This window comes from Phaenicophaeus curvirostris, chromosome 15 (genome assembly GCF_032191515.1).
Source record: "Phaenicophaeus curvirostris isolate KB17595 chromosome 15, BPBGC_Pcur_1.0, whole genome shotgun sequence".
In the NCBI taxonomy this organism is placed as follows: Eukaryota; Metazoa; Chordata; class Aves; order Cuculiformes; family Cuculidae; genus Phaenicophaeus; species Phaenicophaeus curvirostris.
The window spans coordinates 14710464-14738433 of record NC_091406.1 but is presented as its reverse complement, the minus strand read 5'-3'; the positions used below and the strand labels follow the sequence as shown (position 1 = coordinate 14738433).

At 36.6% G+C, this 27970-nt stretch overlaps 1 protein-coding gene across 10 annotated transcripts in view; it reads right to left on the bottom strand.

The window, feature by feature from the left end:
• TENM2 (teneurin transmembrane protein 2) overlaps nt 1–27970 on the bottom strand; it is a 596193-nt gene that overhangs the window by 287222 nt on the left and 281001 nt on the right. For 6 of the 10 annotated variants that reach the window (XM_069869284.1, XM_069869285.1, XM_069869286.1 and 3 more), the window contains one exon: nt 17817–17900. The exons of 3 other annotated variants lie outside the window; for them this stretch is intronic. In XM_069869284.1, coding sequence (XP_069725385.1) covers nt 17817–17900 — 84 coding nt within the window. Of the gene's footprint in view, nt 1–17811; nt 17901–27970 lie in introns of those variants that run through there. One more of the 10 variants, XM_069869294.1, reaches the window with a different exon arrangement.

The window sequence follows — 27970 nt, the reverse complement described above, 5'->3', positions numbered from 1 at the left end:
CTAAGGGTCATCAATTATTCTTAGCTACAGAGAGGAGGACTTCACCTTCATTTCAGGTGTACTCTGTTTCCACTTTCTTTCATCAGAAATATGTTAAGGATTAAATCATTTCATAAGTTTTCTAAAAATTGTAGCTTCTGAGAGAAATTTGATAACTGGCTGTTTCCTGGCTCTGTCACAACAGGGACTGTGAATGTCCCTGATTCTGAGACAAGGTTAATCAAGTTCATTTATCTAAATATTTCCTCCTGCTTGTGAAGCTGTTCATGCGCTAGGGACAATGTAACCTTGCAACCAGCTAATCCTTAACATATAAAAATATCTTAAGAAAATATCAAAATAATCAAATGTTTACCTCTTAACACATAATTAAGACTGGCATAGACTATCATTATATGATCTGTATTCTATACTTGCAAAAGATGAAAAGTGAACAAGTTTTACGTTTCCTAATGGCTATAATCTCAGCTCAGGTTGTAGACCCTAAGCCAGTGCTATAAATAATTGTCCAGAGCTGTAATTGTTGCCTTATTTATCACAGTCCAGTCCTACTGGATGAGTAGGATATAACAGGTACCACAGCTACAGAGGAGTGATTTTGCACATTACAGACTCTCATGATCTAAAAGAACAGATTTCTCTTCCCCCACCCCTCTCTCTTTTCTTTTTAATGCTAAGACAAATGTTTCTGATAAGGTTCAGATGTAACAATGTTTTTTTTTTTTTTACTTCTAAGCTTTTTCCCTGGTCCTTTAAATTATCATCTCAGTTTGAGTAATATCTCTCCTTGGCATAAAATCACATTTTTATTAAAACATTACTGCAGATATTATACTGTATTGTTAACTGCATATTGAATCACTTCATTTTGTTACAAAGTTCTTAAAGTCTAAAAAATTTCTTAAACTTTTATCTAGCTAACATATTGAATCGTGATTGTGTAACAGATTGAAATCTCCATAATGGGAGATCATATCAAAATTCTCTGGAAGTCTGCTACTTCTTAAATGAACTATTTAAGATGCAGGGGAATACAATTGTGGGGGAGTGGGAGAGAACGAAGAAAAGTGAACTAGTGGATTCAACAAAAGAAAGAAACAGCACATAAGAAAACCAGACTTGTTGACAAGGCAGCTCAAAAGCACGGCGAAGAAAAAGGTGGCACTAATTTATTTATTTTCACCAGAGGATGATAAAGAGTACCTGTCCACTTGATTTAGGGATCAATGTGAAAAACACAAACCTACCCGTCTGAGAACTTGTCTTAAATCAGACACAGCAAACCTACCTTCCTGTGCCCTTACAAATACCTACCAGCATTAACAGACCTGTTGAAGGGAAGGAGACAAGAAGACAACAAAAACCTCCTCTGTATTTTCATTTTGTTTCTGTTGCCTGTTTTATTTACTAACCTCCAGATAATCCACCTCTAACCATCAACAGAAATTCAGATGCTAACATGTGAATGGGCTTTTTTGTGCTTTTTGTTCAAGGTGTCAGTTGAAGAATGCTCTAGGTACTCATATTCCTTACATAGTCCTATATAGTTTATGTCAAAGTGTCATCAGTCAGGCACAGAAATAAGAGCTTCAACAACAATAACTGATGATACATTTCAACATATAGGTTACCAACATCTCCAAACTACTGTAACTAAAAAACAGAGCAAGTAAGACAGCTGAATACCTGCTGTTCATCAACTAAAATCTAGGCATTCCGGTCAAGGAATCAAGACCAAAGATCACAGAAAAGTTTTAGAAACCAATAGGTTTAAAAAAGGAAAAGAAAAGTAAATTCATGAGGAGTAAAAGGAATATCACAGGAACTGCCAAGACTGCGGAGAATCATAGCACAAAACAAAAGGAAAGAGCTTTCTAGCACTCAAAGCCAACCAATCAAACCTTTATTATGCCTCTAAAAGACTCGATACTTTCTTATTCTTGTTTTTCCACACAGAGCAAGACCAACTATTGTACTCTCTGTCTTTGTCTAAACTCCACTAGTGTGATAACTTGATGTTGCTCTAATTTAACCCCATTATTCTTTTGTCTTTCTTGAAGTGAAATGCCACTTCTCTTCTTCCCTTTGAGGTTCATCTCAAACAACTGCCTTTGTTCTTAATGAGACCAATCCATATGTTTGCTCCTGCATATTGTGTTCAGTTAATGGGAAGATTTTCTAACACTATAAACCCACTTCTATTATTTGTTCCAGTCAGCTTTGTGTTCTTTTCAATTGCTGTTGTAACCATTACTTCTGATAAAATGCCCCACATCCAGCATGCTCTATTTCTGAATAGTCATCCTTCCCATAAACTCAAGCTTATTTATGTCCCTTCAGTACATATGTATCTCCCTCCCTCTTCTTCCGCCTTTCTCATTGTACTGTACGTGTTTAAAGAAACAAACTCAGGACGTACAGTGAAGGCATTGATCAAACAGCCCGCAGCAAAGCACTGTGTGAACTGATGTATCAAAACTAGCATTTAGTTATTCATCAACAACTATACTTTGCTGACTACCAATAAATCAACAAAGAGCCATTATCAAAAATGAGTTAATCTTGTTGTTTACTCTTGCTGGTTTTTAGCTACTAATCAATGAATAAGAAAGAAATTATGTATCCTAACTACTCAGTTGTTTGGTTTTTTTTCAATAAAAATCAGGAATACATATTCAAATAATATAAAAGTAACCAGAGTAGTGAGAGATTTGCAGGAGACTACATGCACAGTGGGAAAGTTCTATAAAGCTAATTGAAATAACAAGCCTCTCTTCTAATGTGAAATAGCTTAATGACTTTCTTGATATAAATGTAGATTTCTGTGGCTCAAACAAGTTGCTCTGGCAGCCAGACATTAACAAAATACTGTCTGGTCTCAGATATCCCCAGAATCCCCAGCGGCACAGAGCATCTGCCTTACACTCCCCATGAGAGAACATGACTAATCCTGGAAAATATCGAATGTTATCAGACACCCCATACAGACGCTGGACCTTTGCTGCTGCTTTGCTCACAACGCAATGCTGAGGAGCCCTAGTGGTGTAAGTAATGCCCGATTTTTTTTTCAACTAGATCCCATGGTTCTGTAAACAAACCATAAGATGGAAAACAGGAGCTCTCACAACTGATTCCAATCCTTTCGCACATAGTACATGACAGTTATTTTTCTTTAGATTATGGGTAACATTACTCCAACAATTTATGTCCAATTTTATCTTGGTGAATACCTAGTAAATTTTTCCCGCACTGAGAAACGTCTCATAGGTATTATTAATTCTGTTTTCTCTTATGGCCTTTCCCCATCAGATATCACTTGAGTTTCCCCAAACATGCTGTCCTGCTGCATTTATCTCAGGCAAGTTTTCCATTTCTCACAGTAACCTGCAACTGTGACAGGATTTACTAAAACCGCTTCCCTCTCTGTTTTCTATTCCCTTGAGAAAAAGATTACATGCTTCTTCTCAAAAGGCTTAACATCATTTTTCAAACATCACCTTATACTGAATTCCCTTGTTTCAGTTCAGGCAGGCTTCTGGAACTTTTGTGACCAAATTTCATTTTCCCAAGAAATAAGAGTCGGGGCTGCAAGCTGAAATATTCCTACTGCAGCCTGAAAACATACATCACGCAACAATTAAAAACCCTCACTGCATGGGACTGCAGTAGCCATACGGTAACCATAGCTACTCATTTCAATGAAAATGAAAAGAAATAGCAATGAATAACAATGAAACTATAAAATACATCATGAAGAGCTATAGCAAGTCCTGAAAGCTAAGTAAACCTGCTTAATGAAAGGATGAAGAACATGCAAAATGGCCAGCTTTTTGGTTTGCACTTCCAATGGACACACTTATCTTTTCAGCAACATATTCCAAAAGTACACACCGGCGTCCATTTCAATACTTTTGGGATGAGACACAACCAGAATTCACCAGCTGTGTGTTGTTGTTATAAATTACAAGAAGTGCCCATCGTTTGTTAGAATCCTGATCCATACAGGTATGTAAAGCAACACCTCTAGTACCAGAGAACCGAATATGAGGGTGTTACAGTCCTGTGAAACCTAGCACAGCACCAGACTCTCCATTGCAAATTTACACAGAACATTCCCAGACAAAAATTTTGATCCAGTGCTGGCAGCATGCCAGTCCATGAAGCGACTGTTAGCGTTGACCTTCCCTCACGCCTTGTAGATCTACTGAATGTAGGCCATGCAGAAGAAGATCAGCCAGTTCTCTCAGACACTACACAGAAGGTACAGGAGGATTTAGATGCTGTTAATTACTTACTGAGAGGGTATTTTCTAGTATTTTAATTCCTATTTATGTATCAAGCTTACACCATGTTATAATGCAATGAACCTTCTGTTACAAATAGCAATAGGGTTCCATAACAGGCCTCTCTTTAAAGCCTGAAAGTCCAGAAAAAAGGAATTGTTTATCACCTGGCATCCTCACACAACTGGAAGTTTTGCCTGATGCAGAAGTTAAAGCACTACTGTTTCATGCGCAACAGAGAACGTTGTGATCAGGTAAGATTTTTTGATAATATTTTATAAGATCAGTTCTGGGAAACAGCAGAAATTTGGGATATGGGTGCCGTTTCTTTCAGAATGGTGGGTCTTTACTCCTTTGCTGTTCATGCTGCTGGAATAACCTCTAGTGGTACAGCAGATCAAACCAATGATTTGGGTTCTGAATAGATGAGAAATTCCAAAAATAGTATCAAAAAGCTTAGTAGCAGAATTGCCTATCCTAAGGTCAAGAGTATTATGATTTCAGGAAAGAAATTTCAGGGCTCACACATGTCAGTTAACTTCTTTCTGTGTCACAAAGATATATAGGGAAATAGTAACACAGACTGTTAACACAGAACAGCTGAGGTTAAGAGGGACCTCTTGAGGTCATCCGGTCCAACCCACCAACCTCAAGAGCCAATCTCAAAGTTATATAAGGTTAACTTCTGATTCATTTTCATTCGTGATAGGAATATCCACATTTCGTAACTTCATATATCTCTTTTTGGTGCCTCAGATAGGCACAGAAAGAGGAAGAGATGAGCTTAGAGTCCTTATGTTTGCTACTGACTACAAAGAAGTCTACATTTCATTGGCACAAACATATCAGATCCTCTCACACATGCAGACTTAAACAATAAGCAGCTGTCTACACTGTGTATGTTTAGATCTTTCGATGTTTAAACAAATGATGCCATGTACTTTTACATGAATAATGTAGATTATTCCTAGAACGTAAAAAATTGTTATTTACGGAAATCTATAAGAAATAGATGACAGCAAGACACAATGTTCAAGTGACTCCAGCATCAGAGCATCAGAATAAATGTTTCTTTGCCAAATTTGGCACGTTCATAACTGATTTGTAAATCGGGAAGACTGTTTCAAAGCTACTTCATTCAATGATGAAATCACATTTTCCCGGTAACCCCAAGCATGTCGTTCATCTCCATCAGAAGAAAGCCTTCAATGAGCAACAAAGCAAGTGCCACTACTTTTCATTAACTAGAAAGCTGCAAATAGTTCTGACTCTCCCAATCTATGTGGGATATGGATGGGAAGGATCGGGTAAGAAATATGAACATTTATGTTTAAAAGCATAGATTTAAGATACAGTTGTCATTTTCATACAATAAAATAGCTTCAAAACCTATGATTTAAAAATAAGGACCCGCCTTCTCCATTCTTATGTTTTAAGCAACTCTTGTATGATAACTAGTATTGTATCTTCAGTTTTTGTATGGAAATGCAAATCTCGCATTTTTTCAAGATGTGTTACATTTACAATTACATTTACAAGAAAGAATGACATTTACTTGAGGTCAGATTTTTTTCCCTTGGAAAGACTGATGACACAATAATAAAGTAATTTGGCACATCACTTGACTGAAATATGTGCCACTTACACCAACACGGATCAGCAGGTGCACTGCTGCATGAAGCACTCCCTCCTGCTATTACTTGCAAAGTAAGATTTATAATATGCAAAGATAAAAATTAAAAGTGGGACTGAACAACCTTACTGAGCTATGGAACTCCAGGGTTGCAATGTGTTTAAGTACAAACAAATTTCAAAAAAAGAACATTAAAGAGGCATTTATACAAAATGTATTAATCCGTCACAAAAGCCAACTGATACAAACTCACAGGAATATTTTTATTAGCAAAAAGAAATTATTAAAAACGCTGCCTAGGACATGTGAAAGCTCAAAGTACATTACACAAATTCACCAACATAACCAAGTGCAGGAATATCTCAGTGCCATGCAGGAAACACCAGCTTAGAGCAAACGAACAATTTGAAGAGGTATAAATTAATGTCTGAGCTGAATTTAAGACAAAGACTTTAGATTAAAACCCTACACTCAATACAATTACTACGATATTATACATATAAGCAAAATCTCCTTTCATGAGACGTCAAGAGAAAGTCATGGTGCCTGTAAAATAATACTTTAATCTAAGGACTAAGTTACAGAACTTCCATCTACCCAAGTAAGAGAAAGCTCAAAATCACCACTACATCATCTTCTGCATGTACCTGCTCTGACACAATCCCCTGAAGAGTAAATGCCTTCCTCCACTTTAAGAACAACTGGGATCTCCCAAAAAACTCTGTCAAGGTGTTGGGGGTCACCATGATGCTGACAGGACCTAAGCTTCCTGTGCAAAAAAGAAAAAAATGCCCCAGAGAGAAAACCAAAATAATGCACTCCACAATGTAAATCTACAAAATAAATCATTCTTGCTACCAGGAAATGCAGGTCTTAAATTCAGAGTCCTGCTTTTGGCCAAGCAAATATGACATCCTCTGATTTCACCATATAAACAAGAACAGGATATCTGTATTTTAATTAAGTACCTCTTACACCTCTTAACCACTAAACAGTTCCTATGTCTTACAAAGACACACACAAAATTATTTCAGAGATGTCTCTAGCTGTCAAAATTTAACAAGCAAAATAAAATAAAATAAAATAAAATAAAATAAAATAAAATAAAATAAAATAAAATAAAATAAAATAAAATAAAATAAAATAAAATAAAATAAAATAAAATAAAATTCTGCCAAGGAAAACCATATTCTGAACCAGCTGCAGAAACAGGACATCCTGGGATAACTTATATTCGGGCAGACAGTTAAGACTCATAGGGGACCAAATATTGTATTCTTCAGAGGCTTCTGGACCACCAGAAAAACAATGCAGGTAAAACTATACTAGCAAGCACTCTACAGGAAGGGCATATACCGCGCTTTAATGCATCCAGGACATTCCTACTGATTTATGTGCTTTACTTTTACACTGAACTAAAAGAGCTACATCTATTGTATTCCCAGCTAAAGCATCCCTCAAGTACTGTTTCAATCAACGTATAAACTGCTTCTTTTCAAGACAGTTCTGTTAGCTTTTGATTAATTTTCACCTCCAGTGTACTAACTGTCGAGTCCCTTAGCTGGCTGATTACAAGCCAACACAAAGTCCATGCTGGACTCCTTCTGAGCAAACTTTGCAGCTCATTGAAAGAAAAAATTATGTTGAAACAGCTGCTAGAGTCTGTTTAGTACTTAGTTTACTCATCTACATCTTGTGCATGTTATGCATATTTATAACAGATTAATTATACACGATGCCTCTTGCATGGTCACTCAGGAAAGAACAACTCATGTTGCCATCCAGATTTAGAGTCCTTTGCCTTCACTTGCACGTGCATTTTGGAACAATAAACATCTGCTCATGCCACCAATCATGAACTTTGGCATAGTATGAACTATACTCAGCAACAACAATGGCAAAGCACTGTGAGAGCAGGAGCTTTTTTGAGGTATATTTAAACAATTCATAGAGTACATGCACAGCTTTGTTATTTAAAAATGTAAATTCACTACAAACAGAAATTAGTTTTCCTTTAGTGGAATTTATTTTTCATGCCAGAGTGCTTACAGTCTTTTTAATATTAAGGTTTTCAACTAACAAAACACTGCCAATGTGTGGCAGGCTTTCCTAGTAAAGACTGCATGGCTTCATCTTACCACAGATTTTATTCTCCTCCAGCTTCCAACAAAGCACCTGTTGAATGGCACAATTTACTTGAAAACTACATTTTTATCACATTGATCAACGAACTCAAAGAAGACACCAGGAACGCTAAGAATGTGAAAAAAAACTTTCTAAACTACCCTGCCCTCTTTAGGAAGTACCCTCAGCATGTGTCATTGCTTCCCTAAGTTCTCAGTAGCCTAACTCTCCATGAATATCCGTTACTAAACAGAAGATGTAGGTATAGTCATAATGCCTGTCTGTCTACCCTGTTGCTGCAGCATAACACTCTTCCCTGTATTTTCCCCTCAGTTGCTGCATTTGTAATGTTTTTTCATAACAGAAGAAAAATATGGATTTGTATCTCTTAGTTATAAAGAAACAACAGTTTAAAACCAGTGTAAATCTACTGCCTCTTTAATCATACCTTCTGACATAATATGCTTAAGAAGTGAATTACCTTTAAGCTGATAGGTTCAAACATTATTTCAACAAATGAATGATTAAGAATTAACCACGCAGTGAACCACAGTCATGTGTTGGCTGATATCAGTAAAGGTTTGCTTTTGTGAGATGCACTGCCTAGAGAGGAGTAGACATGAGAGCTGAGTTTGCTAAGGGAACAACCAGCTGTAACTTGATCTAAAAATGCAAGTTAAAAGAGAAAAAAGTGAACCCTGACTTCTGACGACTGGAGCTTAAGAAACCACGGATTATCAAATCGAATTGTTTTGAATTTTCAAACAGATGAGGTAAATATAATTATTTTTAATTTTCTGATAGGGATCATATTCTAGGTTTGCATAAGTAGAATACCAAAGGATCAAGCAGTGAAATTAAACAGATTTCCTCTTATCTACATATGAAAGGATTCTACACCGCCCATACACCAAAAAAAAAACCCAAACCCAAATATTAAAGAGAAATCTAGACGTTTATGAAAAAATTGGTTCTACTCTACCTTCGTTTTCAAACATGTATTGACGTAAGTGAAAAAAACTAAAATACCTGTGAGTAATAAAAGTATCTCATTGCAAATATCAGTTGACAGTAACACCAGAAAGGGTGCCTGCGGTAACAAACAGTTTTTGAACACACATCTACATTTCTGCTGATAGAGACTAACCCACACTTGCTGCACTACTCATCTTACTTTGGGAGTTGTGTTTAAGAGTATTTCTAGCCTGCTTACATTAACACCAGGAGACTTAAACTTGAGCAGTATAAATTTATGGCAGATAGGGGAAAAATAAAAGGCGAGTAGGTCACTATGTCAGTAGAAGCAGCTCAGTGGCCTGTCCCGGATCACTCTCCTGGGTGATGCCTGGTATACTGGGTAGGGGCACTTAGGAAAGTAACAACACCTAAATGATGACAAGTTCACAGAAGCCCTCATAACTCCAGAAAACAGCTAACTGCAAAGGACCTACACCTAGGGGAAAATACCCAGAAACATAATGTATCCTTTAAACCTACAGAATACGTATAGAGAATATTTTTCCACAGAATTCTGTGCTTATATTCCTTCTTAGGAAGAAGGCTTAATAACTCCTTATATTGACAGGGCTTGGAATAAACAACCCTTATCTTCATTTACTTGATTTTGGGGAGTTTTACTGGGAACACGCTAAAACCATGTTGTTAAAAACCAGCACAATTTTCCTGAGGCAGAAGCAACCTGATGATCACGTCAGGAAGGTCTGAGGTTATAGTAACATCTGCACGTGGTTCAATCCAACAAACTGATCACAGAATTATTCTAATGCTTTATCAATCCAAATACTTTTTCCCACCCAGCTTCACCCTAAAGAGTTAAACCATTTTAAAGTCTCAATGAGCCAATGAACATACCAACTAAAATGGAAAGTTAAAATATCCCCAAATCAGACCAGCTACAATCCAAGTGCTCCTGCCCAGGAATGATTTCATTTACAATCCCAGATAGTGAACAACAAGTTGTTTTTATATAACATTTCTTAATTCATATAAAGCAGTTCAACTGCTTAGATTTTATAGATTTCAGTTTTTGTCTGTATGAATCTCCACATGTTTTTATTATATCTGCGTACTCACACTGAGAGATATTTCTGTCCTTTCCAATTACTTCCTATTTACCTTTGAGATAATTCAATTTCTACCACCATCACCAAATTTAAAAGGATATATTTGAAAAAGTATCGTAGAGAAAGCAAATGCCATTTTATTTTGGTAATAATTAACATCTGCAGTACTTTTCATATTACTATTGCTTATCTAGCAGTATAACCCATGCTGAAACTATGCATGCCTGAAATGACATTGCTTCCTAACGCTGCAGCCTTGACTCTGAGGCACTTTAAAAGGAATGCCAATAATGCATATCACAGAAAATGAAGAAATCAATACCATACACGTTAATCCTACCTGTCTACCTTAGATTCATCTAAATGTAGCTGAAAGATACTTTCCTTATTTCAATTCTACCTCTGTTGGCAGAATTTGAATCCTTTAGCCTTTATTACAGTCGTGGCAGTTCTGGTCTTAATTTCCTGTTCCAGATTTAATTTCTTCCTATATTCATGAGACTGTTGATACCAACCCTAAATTTAAGCTACAAAAATGCAGATGAAGAGCTCACAATTTTTCACAAGTAACTTTTAGTCATACATAATGTCCAGAAACCAACCTGCAATGAAGCTAGTTCTGAGCGAGATCTACGAAAGGAGGGATCTGAGTCTTACCGCTAAGAGTAGAAGACAATGAGAGGTTTGACCACAAGTGCAGCTCTGTAACTTTTCACAAGGCTTTCTATAAAGAGTCTCAAAGAAGAGATGCCCTTTATTACTCTGAATATGTCAATTCTAGTGACTGAACCTGGCACCCAGTAGATGAGAGCACGTGGCTGTTCAGTCTGTACTGTCAGGGATGTTGCACAAGTTGTTTATACTACTGAAAAGAAGCACCAATATACATTTCCCCAAAATGATGATTATATAAAATAATATACAAGGTCAAATTACAGAATAAAAACTCAGATGCAACATCTACAGCTAATTCTGAGGCTTGCCAAGCATCCTTCGAGCGGAAGAGGATTGGGAGCAGAAGTACAGTTATGCCCCAACAATTGATGTATTACAGCGCTCTAAGAAGATTGAAGATTCACAGGCTATATAGGTAACAAAGATTTCTGTTACCTAAAGAGAAAGAGGTCACTTGATTTTTTTCCTAGGTGCACATAATTTAGTTTTCCAAAATACATGTAGTTTCCCACTTTCACATGTTATTTAATCAAGTAAAAATCGTGCTTTATTTAAAAAAAAAATTATGTCAGTAAGTTTCAGTAAGTCCTTTTGGAGCCTCCTGGCATGATCACCACATTCAATATTTTCATTCATCAGGACCAGGTAGTTCAAGCCATGTGGGATCTGAGGCATAGTATTTTTCTACAAAAAAACTTTGCCTGAGAAAACAAAGCTTTCATTCCAAATAAAAAAAAAGAAATGATCCAAATACAATCAAGCACAGTCAGATTCTGAGCACAAGAACCTGTCTCTGAAGCACATTCACTCTGTTGAACCATCACTCAAAATTTAAACATTTATATTGGAATCAAATATTAACTCCTAACAATCCTGCTTAAGGAAATAAACTTCAAAGCAGCATGAAAACATATTGCCAGACAGGTCTGTAAGTCTGAGTGCTAGAAAAAAATGCTACGGAGTTGGTTGAAAATACTAGATTCATTTGCAGCAATAAGGAAATAGCTATCAAAAAGTGTGCTCTGTAAGTCTCGGCTTTTCACCTCTGTTTATTATCCAAGCACATTTAATTCTTCAAATACAATAATCCTATCCACTATCTACATTTCTATCAAAAAGCTTGGCCTTCCACTGACAACTTCTGACTGTAGTTATGTATCGTCAATGCAAAACCCCTTAATACAGGGAAGAGTTTGCAAGTAACAGTTTAAAACAATTTACTGTCATAATTACCTCATTGCTTCTCCATATGAAAAACTATAACGTAGCTGGCTTGTTTATTTGCTCTTATGGCATTAGAGACTATAAAAATTTTGCCCAAAATGCAGATCCGTTTTGGAATAAACCACACGGTATTTCCAGTTCATAATTGAAACAAAAGACAGTGCTTATAAAAGCAAGTTACGGAAATTCACAAAGAAAGCACTGATCGGGTTCTTCTCTCTATTTTCACCCTAGCAGTGGATACAAAGAAACCTCAATGAAGTAACTACAGCACTAGTATAAAAAAATATGTATATAATTTGTTTTTTTTTAAAGCAGTTCTTGTCCCCCTCCTCATTCAGGTTTCGCAGCATACATATGGATATGAATAAGTAAGGGATTCTTCATCCTAACTTCATGCACAGCAGCTTGAGAAACATTTCAGATTAACATAAATGATAATACACATACATAAGGTTGTCTTTCAAAGAGGTTTGATAATTTGAAAATGCAACGTTTACACAGATCAGGTCAAGTCAAAAGGTTCGTAATATAAGTATTTGCTTACGTAAATCAGTTTATCACTGCTAAAGAACATGGGATGACTTCAAATGCTGCCTATCTAATAGACGCAGTACACAGTAAGTGCAATGTGCATGAATTCTCATGCCAATTTGTAATTACTATGCAGTCTGCAAAGACAAAAATCCACAAAGTCAGATTGTTCTTTTTCGCTTTTATCAGAACAATTAACATTAATCACATATTACTTCAAAGGCACTGCTTTTCTACACATTCATTACTAAAATAATCAATTGAATGAAGTTTGAATAAAGGTATTGAAATAACTACAAGTACAGAAGCTCACCCTTAAATATTTTTCTACCCTTATTTCCTTAGCCAGTCTTCACAAGGAGGTAATGCAAAGCTTCATTTATACTCACTATATTTATTTCAGGATTACCAACAAAGGAAGAAACAGCAATTCCTTTTACAATTGTTTATATTCTGTTTTTTCCAGAAGCAATTTTCTGTTTATACTGTATACAGTTTTACTTGCATAGCTTGTCAAAATGCTTTGTGAAATGATAAACAGAAGACAAAGATTTTATACCATTAAACAGACCTTGGTGGCAAGGAAGGGAAGATACTGAGTTTGTTTTGACTTGAGGTTGTTAGAGTCTGAATTCACATCTCTGTGGAGTCCATCTCTGTTTTTCACTTACCAAAGAACAAAGTAGCTGGTTTCTAATCCATGGCTTAAGTTTCTATCTCTAAATGTTAAAATTCGATATCCACCCATCCATATGGAGATCGAGAAGTTTAGGTTTTTTGATTTATTAGAAACTACTTACACTGATAACAGCATAGGGACATATGATTTGGCACGTTAAACACAGGTTTAACAGCCTAATTGCTTGGATTTTGTATAGCAGATCATTATGTTAATGCCTGTGCAGTAAAGTGCTAAATGGCAATTCCCACAACAAACTTCTCATCGCTGACTGAGGAGGGAAGGGTAGGACACACTGGAGTAATTTGAGAAGAGAGCACCCTTCAGGGCCACTGGAGGGGAGACTTCAAACTGAAAAGACAACCAAACTCTAGGAGAAGGAGGAAAGCATGCTGCCACACAAAACACCAAGAATTATGTCTTTGTCTGAATAGCACAGGGAAACCTGACAATTGCATCTCGTCTTAACAGCCTTGCTTGGGAGGAAGGAAAGCTTCGCAGGGCTTTACAGGATAACTGAATACTCTATAAAAGCAAACAAATCTACATGCGTGTAGAGCCGATTGTATAGTATTCAACTGGATCTGAAGATAAACCTCATTATTTAGTTCTGCAGCTGCAATGACAGGACTGTACATTATACTCCCTTAAATACTTTCTCTCATGTAAGCAAATCTGACACTAATCCCACGACACCTGAACCTGCTCTGTCTTCACAGCCCCAGATTCACGGATGTTTTGTAAGTTCCTCCTAAGGATTTAACATTTCCTTCAGTTCCCTGAAGAAGTTTCATTATTGTTTTCCCTAAACTTATGTCCACATTTTATCACCCAGAATGCACCTCCGCCACACAGCAGATGTGTCATTAACTATTTCTGAAAAAAAGTGAAATAAAATCACCCAGCATGAGAATACTATGGAGTAAGTCAACACTAGCAGATGGTGTTTATTTTGTCACCGCTTGCATTAAAAATTACCACCTATTTAATCAGCTCCTTTAAGGTACAATCTTCATGTAAAAAGTGGAAAAACTACTTTTCATAAGCTGTCATAGAACTCCTGAAAATATAAGCTCTTGTTTTCATGGCTTCCAGTTTTCTAGGACATGGTGCAATACACAGGAGATCGGTTTGTATAATTCTGACACGATCGAGTATTTTGCTAGCAGCTCAGTCTTTCAACACACAATCTGTTTTGTTTCTCAAGCAAATTTGCAAATTCTTTAGTTCAAATACCGGTGTTTTCAAGACAAATTCTGGAACAAGTGTTAAGTCTGCTCCTAGGAGAGGTACCTGGCAGAACTGTCAGCTTGTTTTCTTCTAGGACCCAGTAGTATGCAAGAGAGTTTTACTTCCCCCTCTGAATTTCCTGCATTCTCATTACTTTATCACATACTTTTGGCTATACAGTTGACATTTTCTGGCTGATTGTTTCCTAGCAAACAATACCTTGCACAAAAAGCAACTGAACAACTTGGACTTGGGTACTAAAAGAAATCATTGCTAAAATCCTATAATAACATCAGGTTTTACTCATGTATTTTTAAAGAATTCTTATTACAATCCAAACTCCATAAACCTCCCAAAAATACAAGCCTTTAGAATCCTCAGCAAGACTAATATGTAGCAAAAGCAGTTAAAGGAACTACGTTCCTCACTACTGTGTTTTCAATAGAATTATTACAAACACTAGCCGCAGTATCCACACGCAGTACTTAAATACAGTTTCCAACAAAGTACAAGAATTTACTTATACCTGAAGGCTACTGGACATCAGCCTACCATTCTCACTGATGATTTTTAAATGTCATGCCATAGAGAGATGATCTTCCTAAATCAAATTCCCATACAACGAGTTGCATTTTCTATCTGTGTGTCCTAAGCACAGTATAAAATCCAATCAATTTTCTTCCTCCAGAAAAGGCGTAATCCTTATCTTAATTAAATTACAGCTCAATTGACAACATCCAAAAATTACTTTAAGAACTTACTTGCACATCACAGATTAGGCAGATCTTTGAGACAGCTGTATGGCTGCTGCAACAATGTTTCTTATTAACCACAGTCATTAAAATCTCCTTTTGGTACTGACAGGATTACACATGAATTCTGAGACTAGGACTCCACTACACTGGCAAGGTCACATTTTACCCAGTATCATCACATTGAAACAAACAGCAAAGATGCTCAAACGGCACTACAATGGCTGCAAAGTGAACCAGAAGAGAGGAAATGGTAGAAAACAGACTGCCTGGACAACCACTATTACTACACCAAAAAACCCCATGTTTTTTAATTACTTAACTCAGTCCCTTCTGCTTCCTTGTTAAGCTTTCTATTGAATTTAATGGTCAGGTTGGCTTTCACACGCTATACAAGGAACCAATTCTTTTATCCTCACTATTAAATAAGTGGCACAAGCCTCTGTTAGGGTCCTATTCAAATCATATTCTAAGGTGAGCACTACCTAATTTCCTTTGGGTTTTTATGTATTGCTCAACATTACACTACCTGAATGCTTTAAAAGTTTTGATTTATGTTTTTGATAAACCTTTAAGGTTTGTTACATTATGTTATGGCTATAAAAAGAAAGTGAGTGTGGTTTTGTTAGTTTATCTGGTTCTAATTCTCTATGTTTAATATCAGAGATTCGAGCCTCAATCTATTAAGAATTCTTCTCCCAGAAAAAGATAAGTCAGAAAAGGTAAGATTTGGGTCTACTTCAAATACAGCATAGAGGAGATATTTTCCCAGAGGAGGCTTTTATCCTTTTTCCTTCCAGAGTCTGAACATGGCTCTTACAACCATCCTTTTGCCTGTATTTCTGAAGCACTGACCATTACAATGCCCACATTCAGCACTTAACCTCCTTTTTTCACATTGCCTCTTATTCTGCACAGGCAGCATCTTTCTCCTTAGCAAAGTAAAGACTGAACAGATCAAGAAACTTAATATTTTATTAGAACACAGCAAAGCAATGCACCCATTAAAAGAGCACACCTGATAACCGGGTACCTTTAAAATGAAAGGTCTGAGGGGTCTACTTATGGTGGCACTAAGAGTCCTGTTGACACAATATGCACACTGAAAGCTTTGCAACAGTACTTGGATGCATTCTCAGCCAGCTGAGGCTTTAAACCAAGGTCAGTGCCATCTGTCTGATTTTGGCAGCATGCAGATGTAAAAAAATCCTATGGCACATTTAAAAAGGAACAGAGATCAAGCCTGGTATTGGTCAATTTGCTTGAATTATTAACATAATAGATTTGGCTGACATCGATGCCAGTCAGCACATCTAGATTTATAAGATCAATGGACCCTCCTTACCACTTCTGGAGCATGCAATGAACTATTTTACTAGCCATATCAGATTCTATATGTCCAAACAATTAGACTCATAAAAATGATAAAAAGTAGCACGTTTTTCTATTGCTTGTGTCTGTTCAATTATTTTCTTAAGTGCATGCTACTGTCAAGCCAGAGGTGCAAACTAATACTACTGTCAAATATTTTTGAGTTGCTATGGAATTATTAATACATTCCCATGTTGTTCTTGATTTCTAGAGCCTTAACCAAACACAATAACAAAAATTAAAAGGACTAAATAAACCAAATTTGCATGAATGGGAAAGGGTATCAGGTTGTCAGGGAAAATAACTAAACCAAAGAGAAACAATGTTTGATGAAAAGCCTCAAACCTTCAAATGAGAAAAGACATATTTCAGATGGATGCAATTTACAGAGTAAAACCTCTCTCTGATCCTGGAAAAAGCAGTGAAGAGATTTAGTGTGGCCTAAATGGCATAACCCATCTGTTTTACCTAGGCCATAATACCCTCTGCAACACCAATAACCATGAGTGCTTCAGAAACGTGAAGATATATACAAGAACATTTCAGTTTCTTATTAATTTCATCTTCCTTACCAACCACGCACGTCAGCTTGGACATTTTTTAGTTTTAAATACCAGCATTAAGGAAATGCAATTGCTCTACCAAATGCTCTCGCATGGAAACGCAAAAACGGTCTTATCTCTAGTATGAAAACACACTGAGCATTCTTGGTTGCATTGAGTATGAAACAGTCAGATTTAAGAAACTGTGAAGCAGCACGTATCACATGCAAGCTATTATCAATGGGATAAAACATGTGCAACTGCCTTCATGAAAATAATGCTAGATATAGGTACCATCTTGCTTTTAAATCATGCCTGTGTGTACCCAGATCTGGCCGCTCTTACATGTCTTAGCTCTCTTTCTTTCCATGGAACATGCCCAGTCCCAGCAATGTCAGCTCAGGAAAAATGCAGCTCTTCACCACCCACTGATGACTCCCAGTAAAATCCCACCCTTACTTAGTTCAGTCAAATTAAATTGATGGAGAAGAATGAAGGAGAAATAAGTAGTAAAGAGAGATCCGGTTTATTCAATAGAATATAAATACCTAGAAGGAAAAAGCAAGCAAATAGAAAAATCCCACAATCCATATTAAGAACAAAGAGAATCACAACAAAACCCACAAGTACTAAACTAAGTTCTAGATTTACAAGGAATACAGATTAAGCAAAATAAAAACCTTACGTATTAGAGAGTTCTTTGTCTCAGCCAGCTGCTGCCAGCTTGTCTGTCTGTCTTTCAATTTCTCAGAAAGGTGTGTGTGAAAATCTAAATGAAATAAAACAAATGCATTTTAGAGATGGCTCTTTTTCTCCTTTTCTCCCATTCCATTCACATTTGGTGTAATATAGACCACAGAACGTTTCACCTCCTCCCACCCAAAGTATCTCTGAATAATAAGAAACACATAACTTGTTATTATCTAGAAGAGAGAGTATTTTCATCTCATTATCAATGACATAAAAGGGCATGTTGAGTGGCAGTGGTACTGGTGCAATCTTGCTTTGCAGGACGTGCACATACGTGCTGTTGGTAACATTAACCATGAAAAAGGATAGAAAGCATAAAAATCTGTCTATAATATGTGCATTAGAATTTAACCTGAAGTCCATGAGAGTTTCTATACATCCTGCACAGTAGGAATTTAAGATAATACTAACTTATTTTCAGTGTATTATCTATTATTTCTGTAGTCAAGTAAGTATCATTACATCCTTAATTTTTATTATCTAAAAGCAGACTCTTAAGATGCATTTGGAAAAGTGACACTTTCAGCTGTAATAAATCACTTCCGATATGTTTATTGCAGCAGCATGATGACTTTAACATTGACTATCAACATAATCTGGCTCATTCTGCTGTATTTCAACTACACACAAACCAGGGCAACTGCACTGTTGCAAGGATAGCAATTTTTTTTTTTTTTTGGTCTCCAAACGGATTTTAATATGTGCAAAAATGAAAATCCTTAAGCTTTGAACAGTCTTTCTCTTTAAGCAAAAAGAAAACAGCTTCCTTTTGATTATAACTAATTCAAATATACCTGGATTTTGAAAACGTGAAATAATTAAGGATTCGTCTTATATTTGAAAAGCACAAAAATCAGTTGGAAATTATTCTTGAATTTCATAACAACAAGTGTGTCTTCAGATTTAGCAAACAAGAAACATAAAACCTTTTTTTATTTATTTACAAGTTTCTCCTTGGGCAAACCACTATGATAAGCAGCCCAATAATTAAGGTATAGTCACTCCAGTTCTTGTTCCTCATTTCCTTTAAGGCTTCACTGGGAAATTATTTTGATTGGTATATCTCACATTCAAACCCTTAATAATTTTTATAAAATAAAAATTTAATCTTACACTCAAGACTCACTAGAATAAACACTGTAAATGTGTTCCATAAACCTCGGTGATTTATTATATGCAAAGGCAAAACATAACTCATTGACACTTCAAGAAATAAAATCAGCTGACCAAAGCAGTAGAACATAAACCACTTTGCATGCTAAAGATGTGATACAAGTTAGCTACTTGTTAGGAGCACAAGCATTTTTGACCTGCAGGAATATATCAAAAAAGAAGTAATGGAATTGTTTCAGTAAGGGACTTGGGTTCTTTATATTTCCCTTTTTTATTTGAAAATGGGACTGAATTCTTAAATACAGTGCAACTCTTTTGCGGTAGGCACAATGAAAGTAGCCAATCTTAGTAGCTTGCAATTTTACAGTTTCTTTTACATCACACCCTATAACTGCAAATTTTTGAAATCTCAAACGTATTTTTGCTTTAATGCAAGTTTTGCTTTCATTTCTTTCTTAAGAGGAAAAAAATAGAAAGAATCCATCAACAGTTCAACCATTGACATTTTATCACGTTACCCTTTAAGCGTGTGTATGTTACTGCATCTGCTATTTTCTCTTTTTACCTGTCTGTGGCCACCTTGAGATATTTGATCCTTATAATTACAAAGGGTACAGATGAGGACAACACGCTGTTCCCCCAAGGAGGCTGAGCCATCCGTCTTTTTGATGTGATAAGTTCCCATCTCTGTTTCTCCAATAATTAAAAGAAAAGTTTGTTACCAATGCCCAAAGGAAAGAATAACTTAAACGCTGAGATACTTCAAACACAGCGTCATCTGAAGGGAAGGCTCCATGGATTTTACCTTCCTTTGACACTCACAGGGAGTTAAATCTAATGGTGTTTAGGGTTATCTCTAGCAACTACACTCTGAATCAAGCATCCTCATGAGGGCTATTCTCTTAACTAATCTACTTATTACGCTTTTATTCAGATTTAGTACAGCCTTTTATAAAAAAAATCTCAAAGAGATAGTAATGGATTTTGCAATTACTGGACAGGAAAGAACAGTCTGCAGCCTGCAATCTTTGGCCTTGCCAAAAATTAGAAAATAAATCTTTTGTAAGTAAATCTTTGGATCATTAAGTTAATTTTAGTCCCTATCAGACACTACACATTTGGAAAAAGTAGAATCTGCGTGAATTTGCTACGCTCTCCCCTCTCCCTTATGCCTCCAAAACACAACCTCCCCAATGTCCACAGGTCCCCTTGCTCCCATAGTAGCTGACAGAGAGAAAGAAATCTGCTTTCTCCACCTTACTTTCAAAGACGGAGGAGTAGCAGCTTTCGACTTGCTGTCCTGGCTTAAGTTAAAAATGAATGCTGATAGAGCTACTTTTAAATAACAGCATAAATATTAGCAACACTTTCAGAAAATTGAGAAAACAAATACTGCAATTGCTAAACCGGTCTCCTGTGAGCTATGCGGCATTCAGACTAGCTGCTTGTCTTCTGCACATAATTCAGCACACTTGTTTTCTTCTCTTTTCCTATAGCAGGCTCTTCAGAGACTGACACTCTGCTTCTGCATTCTATCAGGTTTCAACATTTATCTGATTTCCCTCACACCCCAACACTCTCCCACAGGGCTCGGCACTTTGATGAGACCTACATGATGTCTTCCTGCTGGCCAATAGAAAAGGCGACAAGGCAAGGCTGCAATGAGTCTCCCCATTTCCATCCCCTCCCCACCACAGTGCCATGTAACCCACTCCCAGTTGTTTCCTTCCTTTGGAATTTTCCCCTTTATAGTCCTGTCTGAATGGATGTTTCCAGCTACACACTATGAATTTTCACCCTTATTAGCTTAGTCACATGTTCTGGAATGTCACTTTTCAACGTTTCCCAACAGGCATCACTGAAAGCTTGGCTACCAACTATACGGGACACGCTCCACCCTTTAAGATGACAGCAAACTCTTTATGACTTTTTCTTTCTTACAGCAAGAAACCTTTTTGCATTTTATAAAACTTCCTTTCTCTATCCATAAATTCTCATGCCTCTCTGCCAACATTCATCTAGAAACTAACCATGGAACTTTAAATATGACCAGAGCCTAAATATCCTCCTAAGCTCTATTCCCATTTCCCTCTTCTATTTATCAAAGTGGCATAACCCAATTTTTACTGGTAATATACAGTAGAAAGAAGGTTTATTTTTATAAACTAGCCCTTCAGAAGCATTAAAAAAGGTCTCACAAATGAATACCCTTAACTTCTCAAGACACTTGCTCTCCTTCCCAATATTCACACAAAAAATCCAGTAACAAATCTCCAATTTCTGCCACACCTACAAGGCTGAGACTTGTCCCCATTACCTCCAATTTCCTCTCTGTTGAACACATTCAATGAGCAGCAGTTGCTTCTCTGTTAGCACCTTAGAATGTTTTCATTACTATTTGCTCAGCATTTACTGCTGACCACTATGGCTTTTGAGGACTAGGATGAAAAACTTAACAACTGAGAGCACTCTCTCCCAGTACGGGGCAGGTCAAGGCTCTACATTCTCCTCAAATAATCTTTTTTGGGGTTGTTTTTTCACCACTTTCTCACCTTTTTGTGACAAACAAACAAAAAAATAATTAAAGCCAGTATACTTACATAAATATGGTGACAAAACCCACATGGACAGAATTTTACAGCAACACAACACTGGTCAAATACAAAGCTTAAATTCAGAGAAGATTAGATGCATTGTACTACAACCAATCAACAATGCAACTAAAGCAACTTACTGCTATTTTTTGCCACTTTTGACAGCACACAAAACTGTGTAAATAAAAATTATATAGAAAAGACAAAAAAAATCATCTAGAGAATTCTAAAAACAATTTCTTAAAAAAAATTATTCTTCTTATTGTGGGACACTCATTGATATCCTGTACCACTTTTTGGCTTCAAATCATAAAGAAAGAATAAGTCAACTAACCTGCTGCAGTAAAAATTATCTGCAACATAATATGCTACCATGTTAGTCTATTGAGATATTAGGAATTCTTTTCAATGGCCTGAATATTCCATGAGTCCTACGACATCATGTATGCTTCTAACCACTGTAGCTTATTGCTCATTTCAAATTAAGAAAGCCCCTAATATTATAAAGAAAACCTAAAAGAGATATGTACAGTTGTGTTTGTAGCAAGCTGGTGATTAACATCAATATTCTAGCAATAATAATGTCTTACAAAATAAAGCCAAAAAGCTTTTGCAGTACTAATTTCAGCATTTTTCTCATTATATAGTTGTGTTCCTCAGTGCTAAGAATTACTGTTTTTAAATTGTTAATGCAAGTTAATTAATTGATAAACCTCAACCACCTCTAGACCTACTTTTACTTACTGATCTCTCTTCTCTTCCTACAGCAGCTTTTACTAGTGGAAAAAAATATCAAATTACAGTTTTCAAGTAATTTACTTGGTAAAATCTAATTTGTCATCTGTGCCTGTAAACAATTTTGAAGAACTAAGAACCGATTCACAGTGCACAAGAAGACAAGCAGACAAACTTACTGTCTTAATGTGTTATTTGTAGTGGGGAAAAAAAAAAAGTATAAAAGACAAGATTTCAGTCTCAAATTTTACCAACTATCTCTTCAGTCTCTATAATGAGATCACCTGAAGCTTTGAAATTAATTTATGCTCGGTACCTGTTAATAAAGAACATAAGTACAACCTGTAGCAAGTAAGATCAAAGATCTTCTATTACAGCTTAAGAACAGGTATAATAACTAGCGTAAACATGTAAGCCTTCAGAATAGCCTCTGAAACTCCAGGAGTTTCTCTCAGATTTCATAGATTCATAGCTTCATAGATTCACCAGGTTGGAAAAGACCTCTTGGATCATCAAGTCCAACCATTCCTATCTGCCCCTAAACCACGTCCCTGAGCACCTCGTCTATCTATCTTTTAAAAACCTCCAGGGAAGGTGACTCAACAGCCCTGGTTGGATTTTTCTTCCATGAATTAGAATCATAGAATCATTTAGGTTGGAAAAGACCCTTAACGTAATTTGAGTCCAAGAGCAGAACACAGATTAATTTCTCGAGTCTATCTTTGAAACTGTCAGTATTTACCTAGTCCATGGACAAGAAGTCCAACAAGGGCCCTGAATGTTTTAAGAAGTAGTATATTTTTGTTCATTTTGGATCTGCCATTTGCTAATTTAATGTTGTATATTTCCCACATGGGGAAAGAGTAGTGAACAATCATTCCATATTCACATTCCTTACATTGCTCACCACTGCACAGGATCCAGTCACGTCACCAGTCACTGCTTTTTTTACACTAAAGAATATTAAACTATGAGAGTCATTCTTCAGAAGGAAACTATGCCATAATATGGGTACTCATATCACTGGTTCCTTTTGCTGTTTTAGTACATCATTCCTTAAAGGGAAGAATACGTATTCAATGTATTGTTCAAAAGTATAGACATGCCACACCTTTGTACTATGGCAGTGATGATATCTTCTATTTTGTTCTTTATTTAAACTTTCCACTGCTTCCTTTTGTTTGTTGCAAGAAGAGTGCTGTTTCTCATTGTTGTAATACTACATGGACGCCCTTTCATAGGACAGTCACACTAACAAAACTTTTTTGTTGCACTATTCCACTCATACACCTTTCCTGAAAAACAGACATTCAGAGCCCATCATATTTCCTCATCAATTATCAGTTTCACTTGTTGTTTTCTCTCCTACACACCCCGTATCATGAAATTCTTCAAGAAATTTTCACTGTCTTAGTCTTCCTACCCTGGGTAAGACTTATCAGGCAGAAAACGATCACCTCAGTACATATCGGTTTTCCCAGCTCATTTAAAAAAACAACATAATCAAGTTTTCCTCACGAATGTAACAAGAAAACGCAGGAGAAGCTGTAACATACTCAAAACCCTAGACAAATTCAGCTTTCTTAGGTAACAACAAATGTCTACCTTACACATCATGGTACCAGCTCCCCTCTGCTCCCTAGTATAAGGAATACTAATCCGGCTCCTGATAGATAGAATCTAACCTAAAGGAGTCCATCCAGTTTCCACAAACCAAGAAGTTGATAGAAAACACAGGAGAACTGCCTGGACAAGACAGACATACATGAACATATTACAAATTCAAGCTGTGCATTGTTAAAGAGAAAGCATTAGAAACGATGACTCAAAAGGGATAACAATTTAGAGCAAATAACCATAGACGATACTCTCTACATGTCCTGTATGTTTATGATGTGAAATACATGACAATATACCCTATCCAAGCTATAAACACTGAGTCACATGGTGAGTGACCTAGTTTCCTTTTCATTCAACTCTACTTTTAGCTATTCCCTGCGGATTTACATTTTCATTAAAAGGTCAGGGACTGTCCTTTTGAAGTCTGCTACACACCGAATGGACATGATGCTCGGGAAAGAATACCTGGGCATTTCTCCTCAAAGTTCTCTCTCTCTCCCTCTCAAAGTCACACTTCTACTAGCAGCTGAACTGAAGAGAAAATACGCATCATTTGTTTACCTCTTTATCTTATCTTTCCTTCACAGGAATTTAAATGCAAATGCGAAATAGAATGAACACCAACAACAGAATCGACTGGTAGTGCAGCTTAATGAGTACAATCAGCAAAGGAGAGGAGACTACAGTGCTCTCTGCTTACTGCCATGGCAGTCTGCAGTTGGCAATACCAGCACTGTTACCTATATCTTCTTTTTTTGCAACTGAATTTACCGAGAAGTACTTTGAAAATCATCCCAGTATTTATACAGAAGTGGTGAATTCATTTCTGTAACCTTGGGAATGGCGTGTAACATTTTCTATAGACAATTAAGGAGATTATGTTGATGTGAAAGAGATAAGACACCTCACCCCCCAAAAACCCCTCTGAGTGCCTGCAACTGCGCAGATGCAGCATGAGAAGGGTTTCCTTCTTGGAGGATTCTGAGCTTAATTTGTAAAAAGTGGAATATTCTAATTCTTCTCAAACTAGAAATGTGAACTGAGATCTAGAGTTGTAATTTCCTTAAAGTATCAAAATAGAATATAAATAAAAAAAAATACACAGACTCCAAAAGTTCAGGGAAGCCAATAGCCACATTTTTGTTTGTTTCTTTGTCCCTAATCTACCACTGAATTATGCTATAACATTAGATTTTTAGTAAGAAACAAACACAAAATATTGCATCATGACCTAGCTTCACATGAAGGCTCGATTACAATAATGATCTTGATAATTATATTGGGATAGTCTAGGTTACCCTACAGCTCTGTTTTTCAAATTAAAAAAGTTACGTGCATGATGACAACTCTGTATGCTCATACGACTATTCTTACTTTATCCTATCTACTTTTGCATGCTCCACAAATTCAATTTTAAGCTTCAGTTTTCAAGTATTTTGTCAATCACAGTTTATCAAATGCATTCTGCTAAGGCAGCTGTCAGGACAAGATTCAGCAATGACAAGCTGTCTTAGCTCCTGTTCATTCCATCCTTAAGTCACTAACTCTTTATTTTTATCTCTGAGGAGGAGAAATACTCTGGCTGGAAACGGCTCTACCTGTTCACTAAACAGGCAGTTGAGTCACTATGTTGGCAAGGCTCCTGATCAACAGAACTAGAAGTACCAATAAATTCCCAGCAACCCATTTATGCCTACTTTTTCCTTACCATAAGAGCTATTCTGAAAATACTACTGGCACTCTGCACATAGAAGTGATTGAGTAAAATGATACAGTGCAGGTTGTCAATTTATCCTGGAACAGCCTCTAGCAGGTAGATAAAAGCCATCTAAACCATTGCAGAAGACAGTGCTATTACACAGAATCGCCGCATACCGCCCGAAACATTCCAGACAAAATTCTAGCTTCTGTTGTACACACGGAAAAAAAGGGCTTACAACACCATTTATACATACAATGAAAGATCAGTGCATATTGAAGTATTTTTTGATAAATCCTGGCAATTAAGAACTCCATGGCATCTTACTCTGTATAAATGTTGTAAGTGATATTTTACAAAGGCTAAAACTGGGATTATGCCAAACTTCCCTTTCAGCATTGTGTTATCGACTGCATTACCTAAAAGAAAACATTACTGGGAAAAAAGTATAAATCTGATTTTCCCTCCACAGTTATTATTGTGGAAATTACACAAGCATAAGAAAATACACAGACAGCTCATCTCCAAATATTCCAGCTGATGAAAATGAGTGCCATCTGATGATGGACTACTGTGGGATGAAAGAGGGAGTTTGAAAAGTAGATCCAGAATTAATCTACATCAAACTCTTCTGCTTTACATGGAACAGAATGAAGAAAGTTTCAATCTTCATTAAAAAGGAAGCAAGAAAAGGGTGAAGAAGTAACTTGAATTTTACAAGTGCTAAGTATTTCCTGCACAGGTTGAGGTTAACAGAAAACAGGCTGACATTTGAAAACAGACTTTATATGAACTTATATGAACGACAAGATTTTCAGTTGTTGTCTACCTTTTAAGTGTCTATCATTGCCCATTTATGCTATATAAAAAGGGACAAAGTAATAAATGGGCTAGAGTAGTCTTAAAACTAAGAAAAAAATCACTACGATATTAACAGAAGAGATTAAATTACCTTAAAACAACGTCTCCTTGCCAATGCTAGCATGGGAGAAGGTTTGAACCACAGCTGGAAGCGAGAGTAAGGATACAGGGAGAAGTGAGAGACAGGATCACAGCTGGCCTGATGTTTCACAGCTCTTTAAATTGTTTTTGTGGCAGAGCAAACTCAAACCAGAAGTATGCAAAGGACTGTTGTGTCTCTGCAACACTCCTCAACTCCCTCTTAGAGCAGTTTCTCAGTTCCAACCAGGAAATGGTTGGTTTTGTGGTTTCAGTGGGGGAGATACAAGAACAAAAGCAGGAGAAGACAATTCAAGCAAGTGAATGTGTCACCTGAACCCCCTTTTCTCAACAGCAGACAGACCCTGCCTCAGCGCAGCAGTAATCCTCCAAGCACTATTTCTTTTACCACAACACCTCTGATGTGGCCAGCATCAATAAAACCTCTGCTTTAGAGAGGAAATGGCAAATATGCCAATTCACTTCTGGACATACAATTTTACGAAGCAGCACGGCACGATACAATTCATACATTCATTAGGAAGCAAACAATGGCACTCAGACGTTTTAAGTCATCTTTCACAACTGAAAGGCCTTTTTTGTCATTGTTTTTTTTTAGAATTACTCATTATTTCATCACAAGCATTTGCAACTATTCAAGTTTCCACATATCGAATCCTTTCTCCAAGTAAAAACAGACTGTAGATAATCATCGGGTAAGTAGAGATGACTAGGGAAATCACACCTATAATCACAGTACTTCACAAAAGGTCCAGCCGCAAGGTGGAACATATTACCTCTGAAAGGTGCAAGTAAGCAATGTCACATCTGAATTAGCCTTTTCAAAAACAAATATGTCAAAGTTTATCTTTATGACCTTTCCTTTTACAAGCTGATGCTCATAAAACCCTTTTAAGCTGTTGCTTACTGGTCAGCATCATCAGCATACATTACAAAAAAAAAAAATAATAAAATCATGTGCAGGATCTTGTTTACCTAACTTATACGCTTAAACTGTGCCCAAATTATTGACAGTGAAACCCAACACCCTGTTCTCTCCAGTCAACAGAGAGAAATAACCACTCCAGAGACATGTTCAGAGGGAGATCTTGTCTACCTAACTTAAATGAGTGAACTCGAGACAGAATGGTCTTTCGGTGGCAAGTATCCAAAAGCATTTACCACTCTGTACTGACTCTATAAGGAAATCAAGTGCTTTAGTTGCAGAATTGCTTCATTAAGCACAAGCTAGACAGAACTATGCAGATTAAACCTGTGCTTTGGGCACTTCATTTTTTTAATCCATGGAATGGAGCGTAAAAACAACCTTGCTCAAAAAAAAACCAACCCATGAAACTTTCTTGCATGACTGGGTAATATAAATTGATA